The sequence below is a fragment of the Cyprinus carpio genome, chromosome B2 (genome assembly GCF_018340385.1).
Source record: "Cyprinus carpio isolate SPL01 chromosome B2, ASM1834038v1, whole genome shotgun sequence".
NCBI lineage: Eukaryota > Metazoa > Chordata > Actinopteri > Cypriniformes > Cyprinidae > Cyprinus > Cyprinus carpio.
Genome location: NC_056598.1, coordinates 12790530 through 12808160, shown reverse-complemented (window position 1 = coordinate 12808160; position 17631 = coordinate 12790530). Strand labels below are relative to the sequence as shown.

Genomic DNA, 17631 nt, shown 5'->3' with positions numbered 1-17631 from the left:
CAGAATTTGGCGTAAACAGAATGAGAACAAGGATCCATCATGCCTTGTTACCACTGTGCAGGCTGGTGGTGGTGGTGTAATGGTGTGGGGGGATGTTTTCTTGGCACACTTTAGGCCCCTTAGTGCCAAATTGGGCATTGTTTAAATGCCACGGCCTACCTGAGCATTGTTTCTGACCATGTCCATCCCTTTATGACCACCATGTATCCATCCTCTGATGGCTATATCCAGCAGGATAATGCACCATGTCACAAAGCTCGAATCATTTCAAATTGGTTTCTTGAACATGACAATGAGTTCACTGTACTAAAATGGCCCCCACAGTCACCAGATCTCAACCCAATAGAACATCTTTGGGATGTGGTGGAACGGGAGCTTCGTGCCCTGGATGTGCATCCCACAAATCTCTATAAACTGCAAGATGCTATCCTATCAATATGGGCCAACATTTCTAAAGAATGCTTTCAGCACCTTGTTGAATCAATGCCACGTAGAATTAAGGCAGTTCTGAAGGCGAAAGGGGGTCAAACACAGTATTAGTATGGTGTTCCTAATAATCTTTTACACTGTAAAAAATCCAACTTACATTTTTGTTTTACAAACTCCGTTTTTAAAGTTTATTCAACTATTTAACATTTAAAAAGTTGAGATAACACAGAAAAGTAAGTAAAATAGGAATTTAGACCAATTTGTTTGTTCAAATTAATATTTAAACTTGGAACAACTAACAATAAGTTTGTTATTAGTATTGCCCACAAAGGCTGATGAGCATGCGCAGTTCAAACACTTTTTTATATACAACGCCATTTTCATTTCTCCCGCTTCATTTTCGAGTTTCCTCAAGCGGGGCCTGTTTATTCCGTCATGTTGAAAGCTCCGGTAAGTGTAGTTCTATGTGTATCAATTTACGATATTATTTAAGTGAAGTTTGTTCACAATATGTGCTTTTGTACAACATAGGTGACGGCAAGTTAGTCAGTTCAGTTTTCCCGCCTGCTCTTATGAGTTGCCTCAGGTCAGACGTCGCCTATTTTTTTCTTCTTGACAGTCTAAGTTAATCTCTCCGGTAGGTGCTGTTCTATATATAATATTTACCATAAGAGTTTAATTATGGTTGTTCAAAATATATGCTTTTGTACACCGTATTTCCTTTCTTTTTAGAGTTGCCTCAGGCGGCGCCCGGTTCATGTTGGTCCGTCATTGTTATCACTCCGGTAAGTGGTGGTTCTTTGTGTATCAGTTTAAGACATGATTTGAATGACATTTGTTCACAATATGCGCTTCTGTACAACGGTGTAGGTGGCGGCAAGTTAGTCATTTAAATTTTCCTGCTTCGTCTTCGCGTTGCCTGAGAAGGGTCGAGTTGCTTCGGATCAGACGAGCACCAGGTTTTTTTTGTACTATGCAGGCTACGATAATAATTTACAATAAGATCTTAATGGTATTTGTTCACAATATGTGCTTCTGTACAACTGCTTAGGTGGCTAGTTGGTCAGTTCAGCTTCTCCTGCTTCGTCTTCGAGCTGTCTTAAGTCATTCAGTGGCAGTTTTTCCAGACAGTGTCGTGACTTAGGTAAGCACTGTTTTATATATATTAAGTAAAAGGATTTAGACTATGTTTAAGGATGTAGAGTTTTCGTTAATTGCTTTTAATATGTTCATTTTGTACAGTTGTGTGGGTGCCTTTGAGTTTTGGATAAGGTATTTGAATTTATAAGTGTATTAAGAAAAAAAAAGGTAAAACAAATGTAACCGTATAAGATAAGCTTGTGTGTTTTCGTCCCAAAGATGTATTTTCTTCATTTAACTTATTTTACATTTATGTGCTTGTTCAGTGCAAAGTATTTGTGGAGCTTATGTTTGCTAAGTGTAACGTTACTTTAAATCTGTATGTTTTAAAAATGCAAATAATTTACAAGCTATTTTAAAGCTTAAATTCATAGTAGTTTTTTTTTTTTCATTTGATATTCGTTTAACCAACTTGCTTGCTTTATGATAGTATTTTAAGTTGTTCTTTTTATATTGTTCTCCAGCAATGAATTTTTGTATCCCTTGTGGTTAAGAAATAAAATAAAATCTTATGTTGTTGTCCAAAGAATTAGTTCTAACACTGTATTGTTTTTTTTTTTTTCTGAGGGTGATGCAGTGCAAGATATGCAGATTTGAACACCCTGCCCAGGAGGTCCTTTTGAAACATGACCAATTGTGCCATTACCAGGGAAGATACTGCCAACTACCCTGCCTCTACACAGATTGCATCTGCTCCTTTAAAACCAATGGTTGAAGTCTCACCTTTTAAGATCAAGTGCTTATCTTCACGTGAGAGTCACTTAACATTTAATTGTGAATTATGTGACTTTAAGGAAATTTGTAAAACACCTGATTACTCCAAACATATAAGGAGCCATTTAAAAAAAATCATGAAACTTTAAGGTGCCCTTTTAGCCAGTGTGATTTTTTTTAAAACACATCTGATTTCATCATTCAGTGGTCACAGAAGTCAAAAACATCACAGCTTTTCCATTACAGACTTTAGAGCAAATATCATTATTTAAAATGCAGAACCAAAAGACAGTGAGGCACAAACTCTTTGTTGCTATGCACACACTTTTACGCCATTGCAATGAATTTGATTTTGCTTGTGATAGATATGAAGGACAGATATGAAAGCCAATACAGTTTTGACCGGACCTGTTGTTATTGTTGCACATTAATTTGGACTTGAATTTTGTATTAGTTTTTATTTGATGCTTCCCCATTTAATCAGTTGTATAGAAGTTTTTACTTTTGCAACTCAAATGTGACATAAGCTCTTAACTTGAATAGACTTTTTTTTTTATTGTAATTATTTAATTTATTTTATTGTAAATGAAATGACTTGATTTGGTCTGTGATTTTAAATTTGCTGTTCTACAAAAAAATCATATTGATGAAATAAAAAAAATGTGATTCTGTCCATTTAAAGATTTTTTTGAGGACCAATGTTGTACTGAATAGCATTTAATAAATTAATTCACTCATATTGGATTGACAGTTTTGTGCTTACATTAAAACTGGTTGAGTAAAACGTAAAGTCCTGAAACTGCACTGTAAAAAAAAAAAAATAATACAAAAAAAAAATAATACAGTGACTTTAACTATCAGGTTTTATAAACTTATGGAGTTTTTATAATTTAGAAATATATTTCTAGTCAACTAAACATGAAATTGGAAGTTTAACTAAAAGTTCGCTTAACTTAATATATTATTTTGATTAAATATGAACAAAAGTTTGTACAAATAATTAACCTTTAAGTTGAGTAAACTCAAAAATCTGCTGAAGGTGGTTGACTTAAAATTTTTAAGCTGGGTCAACTTATGATTTTTTACAGTGTAGGTGAGTGTATGTTATGTCAATTACGTCAATTATGATTTAAATAATACTAACTGTTGGATTCCATTGAGACATGAAAGTGGCCCCATTTACACTGTAAAAAATAATAAATTAACACCATTAAATTTATTACATTTACTAAATTAACTTAATTAAAGCAACCAGTTGCAAAGCATTTTTTCATTTTGCCAACAAGTTAGACCAGTTGTTTAGCCAAACTAACATTTTAAGTTAAATCAACCTTCATCAGGATATACAATAAAACATTAAGTAGGCCTTATTTGTTAAATAGATGGTTGAAAAACTATTAGTTTAACTTCAAGAAACAAGTTCTCAAAATGGTTTAGTTCAATTTACATGCATTCAATAATTACACAAACTTAACCTAAAAAGGAACACAAATCATACTAATGGTGACATAAACAAATAAAAATAAAACACTAAATAAACATTTTATATTTCATTATAAAAGACAACTAAATGTACAGATCCTCATAATTCCCCATGTTTTGACCAAGCACATAAAACTAAATTATTCCAGTGCAAGGGATTATGGGTATTCCCACCAGGCCAGCCACAATGCTTATCAAGTAGATATGCTCAGATGTAAGCTTTACCAGCTTTATTTAAAGTCAAACTGTCCATTTTACAGGTAAATATATACTGCAGCATGTTGTGTGACAAAACAGAAGTTTCTTACACTGTAAGTGCCAGACTGTGTTTTGTTTGTTTATTTCTCTCTGTGACAGGCTGGTTTAATACCTCAACTGTAATCCTATTACATCACACCATATTATAACTGAGATGTAACCATGATGTCCATGGCATTATTATCTGAGACAGTACACAGCAGAGACAGGTACTCACATTAAAGACTCAGGTAAGAACGACATTTTTCTGCCTATTCTGTTGTTTAATATACCTACACACAACAGCTTGAAATACTGAAATGGTTACTTAAGCATGTTTCGCTGAGATACTACTTTCAGTATTACTGAACTGTATATGAAGGATGCTCAAGAAATACAAAAAAAAACAGGACACTAGCCTAAAAAAATAATAATAAAACTTGGTGAGCGATGTATTTAACCTAATAATGTTTAATTATGCAAAATAAAACTCAATTTACATTTTTGGTGTTTAGGTCTATAATACTGCAACAACACATCTAAATACTTCCTAGGTCTTAGATTGCAACTAGCACTTTTGCTAATGGAACTTGTTGATGAGAGTGGAAATCTGAGGTAATCGACAAAGCGATCTGTAGGAGCTGGATTGAACAAGATTACTTTTGACGTATTTCTGAGTATGTCTTGTTCGTAGAATCCAGTGTAATAGCTGATCAGCACATTTCTTTGCTATGCACATGCGCATTGGTAGTGTTTTGAGAAAACCACATAAATGAAGGTGGTTTGTTTAGATTTAGATGCTCAACATTTCCTTATTCAGGTTCATGTACGTGTAGCATTAGTACAGTACTTTTACACACAAGAAGACATTGCTCACACCAATATAATCTGATTCGAATTCTAATCCAACACTATAAGAAAGTAATCTGCTAATTCCACCTCAACCTGGATAATTGTAACATACTCTGACAGTGTCAAGAGCTCTTGCAACAGAAATAAAATCTTCTTTGATTATGAAGAGTAACGCATAGCATAACCCATCATAACATAAAACTTCCCATCTGTTTGTGCATCTCATATTGTCTAGAAATATAAAATAGAGAGAGGATGTCAACCACCTCAGGCCGTTTCTTAGAGGAAGTTGCACAAACTGGGCATATTCAGATGGAGCAACAACTTACTATTATTTAAACTGAAACCACAAGCACAAACAAATGAATAAAGACAAAAAAAATTCTCTCTCATCAGGTCTCCTTAGAGGATTCATCATGTCAGGTTCACCTGAGATTGAGGAACTACCAGCAACACAAACAGGTGAAAAAAAAAAAAGATTTAATTACTGATATCAAAATAAGAAAATATCTACATTTTAGAGTATCACACTGATTGCAGAACACATCCTGCTAGCTATTCATTATTTTACAGTAATGATGAGGCAATACTGGAGATTTCACTCATTATGCTTTGATACACCCATGATTATCTGTTATTAAAGGCTGCATTATACTGTAGATCTGGAAACTTATTTAACACGATCTATCCATCAAATGACAAATTCAGATCTTAAATGACAAAACACCTTTGCATCTCAGGGCCCAAAGGTGTGATCCATGACTGGAGGAAGTTCAAACTTGAGAGTGAGGATCATGAAAGTGTCCCTCCAAACAAGAGAGAGCTCCTCAGACAGATGTCCAACCCAAAATCTAGCAATGATGACACCCGGGAAAAACTCAACCGCAAGGTAACAGTAAAAAATTTACAACTGATATCTACATATGACAAGCACAATAAAATTAGTAATTTGAATTCCAAATACATCCCATAGCTTATCAGCTTGTACATAGCTACTCATTTTGTATAATTAATATTTTCCACATTTTAAAATGACAGTAAAGTCATCAAATTATGCAATGATCAAAAAATGTTAAATAAATATTCATGAGGCTATCACAGTGCTTTAAAAATTGTGTAAACTGCATTACTATTTCTAAAAACTGGCGTCGGTATGATTTTTAATAAATGTTTTTGAAAGACATCTTTTATGCTCACCAAGGTTGCATTTATTTGATCAACAATATATTTATGTGATGGCAAAGCTGAATTTTCAGCAGTCATTACTCCAGGTGTCGCATGATCCTTCAGAAATCATTCTAATATGCCGATTTGGTGCTGAAAAAAACATTTGTTATTATTATCAATGATGAAAACACCCTTGCTGCTAAATACTTTTGTGGAAACCAGAATTTTTATTTATTTGTTTCTGGAAACCACAAAATAGATTATTTGATGAACAGTTCAAAACTACATCATTTATGTGAAACAGACTTAGTTTGAAATACTTTTGTTCATTTGAATGCATCCTTGCTAAATAAAGTATTAATTTCTTTCTTTAAAAAAAATCTTACTGACCCCAAACTTTTGAATGGTAGTGTATATGCTTTTCCTTCACTATTTGGTCTAAATTCATATATAAAGACAATTTATAATTTAGAGTAAATACAAAACTAAACATACAGACCTCTGGGGCCATGGATCAAACATGCACACGGAGTTTCATTCCAATTGGCCTCCGTTAACCTTGTCTAATAGGTGCTCAAAATTCATTGGCTGATGTTTTTTGAGATACATGAAAGTCCTTATAGATGCTTGTGCACTTTGGCCAAAGACACTGCATACCAATCGGACTAACGGGTGCATAGGTAGCCATTTTTTTCTCCCTGTTATAAAACCACCAAGTGGCCTGACTCCACTGCTTTTTTGTCTTTTGACTGACATCAGATTGAGCTCTTACATAGCACTTCCGAGTTTAGTGAAAATATATCCAAGTCCTTTTTTGATAATTATTGATATTTACCATCTCCAGAGAATCTTTCTGCACTGGCTTCGTTCCGATTGGGTAAAAAAACCTAGGTCTGGTTCGCAAAAGTAGGTTTTTCAAAAAAAGTTTAGGAGTTATGTGTATTTTTGTACCTTTTGATTGCTGTAGCGCCCCCGTCAGGCCGATTGGGGCGAGCTTTGGTGTCATTGTAGACGATGTGAGTACTACCATCCCTCCTAGTTTCAAGTCTCTATGACTTTCAGTTTGGTTTGCCCAATCAGTTTTAGGTGGAGAATGCTGATCCTTGGCCGTTCAAACAATTACAGCAAGGTTTCAGCGCTACATGCTCGAACCCCTAATTTCAAGTGTTTAACACTACATTAACATGTTTTTAAGATAATCAGAATCATTTTAGAAACAATTCAATTAAATTTGTCCAGAATGTTGACTGGCAGTGTAGGAGTTGCTTTGCATGTTTATTAAAATTGCTGTTTTGCTGTGTCTGACCACATGCAGATGAGCGTTCAGGAGTACGAAATGATCCAAGAAGAGGACGAAAGGTGTCTGCGTAGGTATCGCAAGCAGTGCATGCAGGAGATGCACGAGCGCCTGAGTTTTGGGCCTAAATTCGATGCTGTGTTTGAGTTGGATAGTGGGGAGGCCTTCTTGGATGTCATCGAGAAAGAGCACCATCTGACCCTAGTGGTTGTGCACATCTATGATGACGGGATCAGAGGATGTGATGCACTCAACAACTGCTTGACTTGCCTGGCAGCAGAGTATTCCACCGTCAAATTCTGCCGAATCCGAGCCTCTGCCACAGGAGCGGGTGAGCGTTTTTCAGACGACGTTCTGCCTGCCCTGTTGGTGTACAAGGCTGGAGAGCTGCTGGGCAACTTTATGTGCATAACAAAGCATCTGAATGAGGAGTTCTTCGCTACGGATGTGGAGAACTTCCTAAATGAGTACGGCCTGCTGCCAGAGAAAGATTTTGCAGCCTGTCCCGTTGAGGAAGAGAATGCCGACGTGGAATAATTGAGGAAATTCAAAGGGTGGAAGTGAATTATATCAGTCAACCTGTCAGACTTGTTTCAGAGATAGATTGAGTATGATGCTCTGACTGGGCCATGACTTCAACAAACACGCACACCTCGAGGCATTTGCGAACACGTTATTATAGCAGTTAAATACTTCATAGTGTTATCAAAGGCACACAGTCATGCTCGTTTCATTTGCCAGGGTTCCCACACATTTTGACTAATGAGTTTCTGGGACTTTTCCATGCCTTTTAGATTGTGATTCCTTGATAAGGATAAAAAAATAAAAAAAAACATCCAAATTTAGATTTACTCACTCATGAATCAGTGAAAATGAAAAGGCTCACAAGAAAGATTTGTCAGATCCACTGGGAAGTTCTCCAATGCAACACGACGCAGTGCTTTGGTCGACTCAAGTTTAAGTGCTGACTTAATATCCTTTCCCCTGCCTCTCCTCAAAACTAATGTGAACCTGGACCAAAAAAACAGTCATAAGGGTACATTTTTTTTTAAATCGAGATTTTTACATACTAAAGGCTGAATAAATAAGCGTTCCACTGATGTATGGTTTATTAGGATTGGACAATATTTGACTTCTAAATATATGAGAATATGAGAATCTAAATATTGAGAAAATCGCCTTTAAAGTTGTCCAAATGAAGTTCTTAGCTATGCATATTAATAATCAAATTAAGTTTTGACATCTTTATGGTAGGAAATTTACAAAATATCTTGTAAATTTCATGATCTTTACATGATCATGATCTTTACTTAATATCCTAAGTAACATGATCTTTACTTAATATCCTAATAATTTTTGGCATTAAAAGAAAAATGTATGATTTTGACCCATACAGTGTATTGTTGGCTATTGCTACAAATATACTCTTGCAACGCATGACTGGTTTTGTGATCCAGGGTCACATAGGACTATTTAAGGCAACGATGCCCAAAAAATATTATTTAAAAAAGATGAGGGAAAAAAAGATTCACTCACAAATCGAACATTATTATGGTTTGCGAAGAAGCTGATGGAATATTTAAAGGAGATAATATGACCACAGGTTTGGTGTCAGTATTTTATTTTATTTTTAAAGAAGGTAATGCCTTCATTCATCAAGAATGCATTTAATTGATCAAAATTGATTGTAAAGCCATTTATAATTTTACAAAAAAAAATAAAAAATTTCAAATAAATGCAATACTTTTGAAAAGCATTATTCCAAGAATCCTAAAGAAAATAGAGGGTTTGCAAAAAATATTGGGCGACACAACTGTTTTCAATACTGATATTAAGAATAATTATTTTGTGAGCACCAAAACAGAATGTTTCAATGATTTCTGAATGATCATGTGATACTGGAGTAATGGCAGCTAAACAATTAGCTTTGCCATCACAGAAATAAATTACACTTTAAAATATATTTAAATAAAAGCTACTTTAATTTGTCATTCACTCAATATGACCATTTTACTGTATTTTTGATCAAAAGAAACGTCTTTCAAAACATACTGACCTCAAACTTTTAAAAAGTAGCGTACATTCATTACAGAAATGGAATTGTTTCCGCTGACATTTTTCAGGTCTAGAAAACAGAATTTTAAAATCTTATACAATTGTCGGGTTTTCTGTGATTATGGGAACTCTGATTTGCAGAGAATGAGAGTAGCCTTCTTATGTAAGCATGCTTAGGCTTGCCACATGAAAGTCAAACTGTGACACTGTACTGGTCATCCTTTGTGTATTGAGCCGCTATCTGCTTAATGAATAAAAAAAATTAAATAATGTGATTTCATATGGTGTAATGCTGCACTACATGACATCAGGTTGACTTACTTCAATAAAACAAAAGAAAGGCCAAGGACACTCCTCGTTCCTTTATGTCTTCATGACTAGCTTTGTGCTACAAATGCCATTCCAGGTAAAACATGTCCTGACACGTCCCCACCTAAATCACTGCTGAAACAAAAACTAAAATGACTCTGTTGATGCAACACGATGATTTTGGTACTTTAGAAAAGGGGTCTTTAAAAGGGGGTCCAACAAGTTTCTCTAAATGTTTCAGTGCCCAATCACATTCAAATGTGAACAATTTTAATGGCTTTGCAATGTCGAAATCATAAAGTATGTAGCAACAGCAGGACCAAGGTCTGAAAAATAATCAAGTCCCCTGATTTAGAAGGAAGGAGCATCATTACCCAATCCATCATCACAAAAATAGTTTCCGGCGATTATATTTCATGCCAAGGGCATTTTCCATTCAGTTCAACGTAATACAGGTCCTTCTCAAAAAATTAGCATATTGTGAAAAAGTTCATTATTTTCCATAATGTAATGATAAAAATTAAACTTTCATATATTTTAGATTCATTGCACACCAACTGAAATCATTTCAGGTCTTTTATTGTTTTAATACTGATGATTTTGGCATACAGCTCATGAAAACCCAAAATTCCTATCTCAAAAAATTAGCATATTTCATCCGACCAATAAAAGAAAAGTGTTTTTAATACAAAAAAAAGTCAACCTTCAAATAATTATGTTCAGTTATGCACTCAATACTTGGTTGGGAATCCTTTTGCAAAAATGACTGCTTCAATACGGCGTGGCATGGAGGCAATCAGCCTGTGGCACTGCTGAGGTGTTATGGAGGCCCAGGATGCTTCGATAGCAGCCTTAAGCTCATCCAGAGTGTTGGTCTTGCGTCTCTCAACTTTCTCTTCACAATATCCCACAGATTCTCTATGGGGTTCAGGTCAGGAGAGTTGGCAGGCCAATTGAGGACAGTAATACCATGGTCAGTAAACCATTTACCAGTGGTTTTGGCACTGTGAGCAGGTGCCAGGTCGTGCTGAAAAACGAAATCTTCATCTCCATAAAGCTTTTCAGCAGAGGGAAGCATGAAGTGCTCCAAAATCTCCTGATAGCTAGCTGCATTGACTCTGCCCTTGATAAAACACAGTGGACCAACACCAGCAGCTGACATGGCACCCCAGACCATCACTGACTGTGGGTACTTGACACTGGACTTCAGGCATTTTGGCATTTCCTTCTCCAGACTCTGGCACCTTGATTTCCGAATGACATGCAAAATTTGCTTTCATCCGAAAAAAGTACTTCGGACCACTGAGCAACAGTCCAGTGCTGCTTCTCTGTAGCCCAGGTCAGGCGCTTCTGCCGCTGTTTCTGGTTCAAAAGCACACGCCTGTGCACGGTGGCTCTGGATGTTTCTACTCCAGACTCAGTCTACTGCTTCCGCAGGTCCCCCAAGGTCTGGAATCGGTCCTTCTCCACAGTCTTCCTCAGGGTCCGGTCACCTCTTCTCATTGTGCAGCGTTTTTTGCCACACTTTTTCCTTCCCACAGACTTCCCACTGAGGTGCCTTGATACAGCACTCTGGGAACAGCCTATTCGTTCAGAAATTTCTTTCTGTGTCTTTACCCTCTCGCTTGAGGGTGTCAGGTCGGCAGTCTTACCCATGATTGCGGTTTTGAGTAATGAACCAGGCTGGGAGTTTTTTAAAGCCTCAGGAATCTTTTGCTGGTGTTTAGAGTTAATTAGTTGATTCAGATGATTAGGTTAATAGCTCGTTTAGAGAACCTTTTCATGATATGCTAATTTTTTGAGATAGGAATTTTGGGTTTTCATGAGCTGTATATCAGTAAAATATCAAATAAATCAGTATTAAAACAATAAAAGACCTGAAATATTTCAGTTGGTGTGCAATGAATCTAAAATATATGAAAGTTTAATTTTTATCATTACATTATGGAAAATAATGAACTTTTTCACAATATGCTAATTTTTTGAGAAGGACCTGTATAACAGTTCCTTTAATGCTGCACTGTTACAGAAGACAGAAGAAACTGGTTTGATAATGACATGACAAATGGCACAGTGACAATATACTGAGGGAAACCACAAACGTTTTTAATTAACAATTAATGTTTTTCTTTTGATCTGTTTTTGAGGCTGCATGAGTGCAAACATGCCACTAGTGAGCAATCTTCCAAAGAAAATTAGGAGGAAAGATTCCAAGAAAAAAAAAAAAAACACTTGGCTTGACCCGAATAGCCAAAATTATTGATTATAAGGGAGTCTCCATATAATCTTGCCTTATATTGTATTTTATATATTTCTATAATAGTCCAAAGGTAAAAATTATATTTGAAATCATATTTAAAATCATAGAGTATATAATACAAACATACACACTCACTTATGCATACCTGTACTTACACACTCACTCATACAAACATTTTTGCTTTTTCCATTAACTGAAATACAGTAGAGATGTGGCTGTGGCAAGGAGAGCAATGGCTGCTGCAAGGGCCACACCTGCATGTTTGAGAGAGAGAGAGAGGTCATCAGTCATCAGGAGGTTGAAATGGACCAATGGAAATTCGAGAATGTCTCTAGGAATTATAGGAATCACACAAAGAAAAATATGGTCACATCAGCCCAACTAACAACCAACATGGAGTCACTCACACTGTATCATTATACAACCTATTGTTATTGTTACCTACCGTCAAATAAAAAATTATTCAGATGCTGACGTTTTTCACATTATCACAGTTTATTCGCTGTAGTTTAGAAAATAGTAATAAAATATGATCAGAACTCAAGAGTTAAGCTGTGTCAGAACAAATTGATAATGCCGAATAATTGCCATTAAAATTAAGTACACAATTAGATAATACCAATTTAGGTCAACCAATTACCAAGCAATGCTTAATTCGGTCACATTAGCAATTAAATAAAAAACCCTTAAGCAAAACATGGTCATGTCAAAGTGTCTGAATAATTTTCGATTCCAAATTTTTATTAGTTTTACTGGTAGTCCACTGTATGAAGAATTATTGGGCATAATGTAACAGTTTACTTAATTTTGCTATACTCACTTACATAAATGAACTATAGCGTCCTGAACCCACTAGTAAAAAAAAAAATTACATAAATAAATGATTTATTAAAATATATATATATATATATATATATATATATATATATATATATCTGGTGTCTGATTATTTTTTCGTTTGACTTTATATCGTTGAGCCCCATTTAATGCCAAGATGGAAAGAGAATGAATTTATATTTTGAATAAAATTCATTGCACACAGAAATAGAGGGCTATCTATTTTAAAATTAATAATTCAGAATAACTTACCAGCATAATATTTAGGGGGTTTCTGAATTTTGTGATTTTCAGCTTGGATTTCTGAGACATGCTTACTGGAATCATCATCTTGGCTGTCAGTTATTTCAAATCCAGAAATAATGGAAAATACTAAAGAAAAAAAAACAAGCACAAACGTGTAATGTAATTACTAGGATTGTAGGCTTGTACCACTGAAGATGAAGAAATGACACATGAGAAAAAAAGAAAAAAAAAAAAGAGGAAAATAAACACCTCTTTCACCTCTTATCGTCATAAAGACGATAATCCAAATTTCCCAGAAAGGCTTGTTATTAGAAGGGATCAGATATTCTATGGCCTGCGGCTAGTCATATTACCTATTATACTAACCATACATGGAAACCATTTCTGGGCAAACCTAAACTGGTTTGAACACGAGGCAAGGTGTAGCTGGCTATGGTTTTGGAGGAGAAATGAGGGTGTGTCACAAGAGGGCTGTCTGCACCTACTTTGACCAGGTTTAACCTTTGGTATTCTATAGTCACACTCCTATACACAATCTTTAACCATAAAGCTCCTACAATACCTGAGTTCACTAATCCCTGAATCCTAACGACTTCGCAAGGACTTGTTCTACATTGCACAATGCCCTAGTCACACATCTGAGGACCACTTAGAAAAGCCTAGAGGTGATACTTGTAAACCAATACAAATTGGTTACAAAATATAACGTTTAAAAAAGCCCTGTTATAACACGAGACACTCAAATAAAGTGAGAGCATTAATTAACCCTAAAGTCTCCTGGTGAAATATGGAAACCTACATTGATTGTTCTCCAAACTAGTATCTATGTCCTCTTCTGGTGTTTCGCAGTCCAGCATCTCTTTCAGACGCTCAGCCACATCAGCTGTACTTTCATCTGGGAACATGTAGTCACACACAGACAGGCCAGAGATGGGCATGGGTGCAAACACACGCCGAGGAAGGGCCTGCTGCCCACTGCACAAACCTAGAGAAACAACATGGGAACTTGAATTATGAATACAGTGATGATGAACTATGAATACTTTTATTTTTGAGCTAGGTACAAAAGCTATCACTCAATGAAAACAATCGCGGCAACCTACTGCCATCTAGTGGTAAGTTTGATGTTTGCAAAAAAATTGTTGTGGGATAGTGCACCCAAAAATCGAAGATTCTGTTATCATGCTCACACACTTATGTCATTCCAAACTTTAATGATTTTATGTCTTCTGTGGAACCTAAAAGAAGTTATGTTGGTAACCATTGCTATGGATGTCAATAGGAACCAAAACTGTTTGGTTACTAATATTCTTCAAAGTACCTTCTTTTATGCACCTCAGTAAGAAGAAAGACAAACACATTTGGAACGACCTGAGAGAGAGTAACTGATGACAGAATTGTCATTTTTGGGTGAACTATCCCTTTCAACAGCACATGTAAGACATGATGGACTATTGTACCTTTTTGACTCCCTTCATTTATACAAAGATCTTCCAGAAACATTTCCACTCTGGAGCAAACCGTGTTTATGATGTCTCTCTTAATGGCCTACCAGTACAAAGGAGAATTTAAATCAGTATTAATCTTCTCAAAGACAGTAAACAACAGGCAAACAGGAAGAAAAAAAAAAGTCAGCTTTCTTATCATGACAAATATTGTGTGAAATAATTTTCATGCTACGGCTGGTAACCAATAAATGGCTATTATTAAAATCCTTGTCTAAATAAATGAATAGTAAAACAATAATGGTTTTGAATTCTACAAATGAATTACAACATCATAATGTACAGTATTAAAAAAATGAGTATTTACGTCATTATTAGTGTTTACATTTTTTTTAAGTGAGTTTTAGATGATGACAATGGTACACTAAATGTAAAATTGGGGAAATTATCAAAAACAATTAAATATTTAATATTGATATATTTGATACATATAGAATATTGTCTCATAACAATATGGTAGTGATACACTGCACATCCCTAAGCATAAAGCAGTATGAGTAGGCATTAATGACCTGTGCTGCATGCCTGGCTTTGGGTTTGTTGTTGTGGATGTAGGCCCTGCAGTGAACCACCCCTCGAACCCTCATGGAGCCACTGCACACCTGAACCAGAGCACTGCTCCGCTCACCCAGCTCTGACTGTTCCTGTGACATTGATAAACCTATTAAACATTTGACAGTACACATATATACGCCCCACTGATATGAAGACACTATTATAAGATAAGACACTCACATCTGAGACAAAGATCCGTGCTGGCAGTGTCTGACGATTGGTTGTTTTGGGATTCTTTTTCTGAAAAGAACAAACATGTGCCTGAGCTCAAATGTAGAATCAACATAACAGATGAATGACAGAGTTTTTACCTGTCCTGATATGAGTTCAGAGTCATCTAATGCCTGTCTGCCATTTATGAGACAGTAAGCAGCCTCGATCTGTTTAGCCCACCTCCTAAGACCATCCTGGACAAGTGGGGCAAAGAAGATTCAGTTCACAACATGTCAACTTACTCTGCTTATTTCCTCTTTTCAAATCTTCATTCTATACAAAATCCTTCACAGGGAAAACACTATCTTGTTTTCATATATACCTATCTCACCTTCATGCACTTGTCTGTGTTATCAGAAGAAGATCCTGTCACAGGGATCTGCAGATCCACCTCAACAGAGCAGGTCAGCATGGGCCAGGACGATGAGATACCTGTCTGATACTTCCAGTCTGCTGGCTTGGCCGAACTCTAGAAATTCAACAGTAAATAAAACACAGCTAAATACACTATTTGTCTTCCAAGCTTTAAGACAAAAAGAAGTTTCTCTTACCTTTGGATCTTTTACATCAAATGTTTTGCAGAGAAGTCTGTACACTTTAAGTCAAGGATCATGTAAACTTATGTGGTTATTCATATAAAATGATGCTTTTGATGAGTTTAATAGATGGAGGTAGTGTGTAGGATACTTCTTTGTTTTGGAGCAGATATGCAGGGTGACTCGATCAGTCACATCCTCCTCTGACAGTTCCCAGAGTCTCCCTTTAATTATGTATTTCTCCACGGCAAATATAAGCTATTTAAAGAGACCAGCACACAAATAAGGGATTAAGTGATGATGGCCTACTAAATCACCTTTAATAAAACAAGCTAAATGTGATCCAGTCAATTTATTGCTATAATGTATTTAATTAGACTTAATTAAATTAATTAATAATAAATTAAATCATTTTATTAAATAAATGTAATTAAGAAAATGAATAAACAATACATCAAGGGCCATACCCTTTTTAATGCATTTTGGGCATCTTTGGAAAGTTCAGGTGGGGTCACTAAAAACAGACCAAGAACACAAAGACCTCCTGGTAACATGCGGGACACCTAGAATAAGGAAAGTCAAAACCCTTTACTGTACAACTAGACAGTAAAACATTTCAAAGCCACCGTGCAAGTGTTAAGACATCAGGCTAATCACCTGCTTGGCATGTTCGGTGACCCACTCCACATCAATGTCATCCAGTGGGCTGACCCCTTTTAGAGCCTTCAGCTGCCCCTCACTCTCCCTGTGAGGAGTCTGCACAGCCAGCACCACAAAATCTCTCTGAGGAGAGGACTGCAAAAAAAAAAGGTTAGGAAAAATAGTTGTGTGTACTGACATTATTAAATATAGATGAGTTTAGTTCCTTACTTGACCAGCCAGGAGTCCGGTCACACATGATCCAGGAGCTGCCTGAAGCCCACTAAGATATTCCCCCACAGCTTCATCTACAAAATAACTCCTACCCATTCTGCCTCTAAACATACAAAAGAAAAAATTAATAAAAATCCAATAATGTGCAATATTAACCTGCTTGCAGCTGTAAAATAACAACTAAACATATGTTACACTTTCAAAACAGATGCGAAATAATGTTAAAATACTTTTATACTGCGTTTTCACTGAGAAAGGTACTGGAGTTGTTAAGGGGATTCATTTTATTATTATTATTATTATTATTATTATTATTATCCGTGAAGTTCAAATGATCATTCAAATCAGTGTCAGTCTTCTCAATGACAGTGAATAATAGTGAAAATTAAGTGTATTTAGTCATCCTTTTGATCATGACAAACATTGTGTGAAATAATATTCATATTATGGCCGATAACAATAAATATTTTGTCGAAATAAAACAATTACAAATAAAAGTAATTATTTTAAATGTTAAAAGTAAATTTAGGAATCAGTCATTGTAACGAATATTATAAAAATGAATATAGTTATTATTAGATTTTATTTTGAACAATCACTGTTTCTACAGCTTAGCTCCAAAATGAAGAACAGAAGCAGTTGAACGTCTCAGTAATGAAATCAAAAAGTTTGCAGGGATAAACTTCTTTAAACACATAGAAATCACGGTATTTTAGGAAACCATATAACAACAGTGTTCCACAAAATGTTGCAAAGAAAATCTTCAAATATACCTTCAGATCATGCACACTTCTTCAGACAGCTGATGAGTTCTCAGTGGACCCAATACGTGTGACATATCGTCGCATCTAATACACGCTCCTCAGTTCAAGAGCCCTGATTGGACAATACGTCTGCGGGTCCGTGCTGCTTTGCGGCTTGAGT

General features: G+C 35.6%; 2 protein-coding genes and 1 long non-coding RNA gene across 9 annotated transcripts; 2 read left to right on the top strand and 1 right to left on the bottom strand.

Moving 5' to 3' along the window:
• The first annotated feature begins 727 nt into the window (after positions 1-727).
• Positions 728-2311, top strand: LOC122136188. 3 transcript variants are annotated; one of them, XR_006153996.1, is made up of 6 exons: positions 728-879; positions 961-1015; positions 1162-1214; positions 1300-1388; positions 1481-1573; positions 2137-2311. It is a non-coding gene; the product is annotated as an uncharacterized LOC122136188 (long non-coding RNA). The 3 variants fall into 3 exon arrangements; XR_006153994.1 differs by having other exon boundaries at positions 961-1066; XR_006153995.1 differs by lacking the exon at positions 961-1015 and having other exon boundaries at positions 732-879.
• Positions 2312-4103: 1792 nt separating this feature from the next.
• pdca (phosducin a) lies at positions 4104-8513 on the top strand. 2 transcript variants are annotated; one of them, XM_019126525.2, is made up of 4 exons: positions 4104-4253; positions 5251-5316; positions 5595-5743; positions 7337-8512. In XM_019126525.2, exons 2-4 carry the CDS (start codon positions 5271-5273, stop codon positions 7853-7855), a joined length of 714 nt encoding a protein of 237 aa, XP_018982070.2. In that variant the 5' UTR covers positions 4104-4253; positions 5251-5270; the 3' UTR covers positions 7856-8512. The 2 variants fall into 2 exon arrangements, with proteins under 2 accessions (XP_018982070.2, XP_042574021.1); XM_042718087.1 differs by lacking the exon at positions 4104-4253 and adding an exon at positions 4541-4617 and having other exon boundaries at positions 7337-8513.
• Positions 8514-11767: 3254 nt separating this feature from the next.
• odr4 (odr-4 GPCR localization factor homolog) lies at positions 11768-17621 on the bottom strand. 4 transcript variants are annotated; one of them, XM_042718082.1, is made up of 15 exons: positions 17481-17621; positions 16705-16810; positions 16492-16629; positions 16302-16397; positions 15986-16092; positions 15850-15886; positions 15630-15767; positions 15397-15492; positions 15266-15346; positions 15043-15174; positions 14486-14573; positions 13825-14010; positions 13032-13151; positions 12767-12794; positions 11768-12196 (listed from the first exon to the last, which is right to left on the bottom strand). In XM_042718082.1, the coding sequence occupies exons 2-15, from the start codon at positions 16801-16803 to the stop codon at positions 12106-12108; spliced, it is 1437 nt and encodes a 478-aa protein (XP_042574016.1). In that variant the 5' UTR covers positions 16804-16810; positions 17481-17621; the 3' UTR covers positions 11768-12105. The 4 variants fall into 4 exon arrangements, with proteins under 4 accessions (XP_042574016.1, XP_042574017.1, XP_042574018.1 ...); XM_042718083.1 differs by having other exon boundaries at positions 15266-15325; positions 17481-17619; XM_042718084.1 differs by lacking the exon at positions 12767-12794 and having other exon boundaries at positions 17481-17620.
• Positions 17622-17631: the final 10 nt, after the last annotated feature.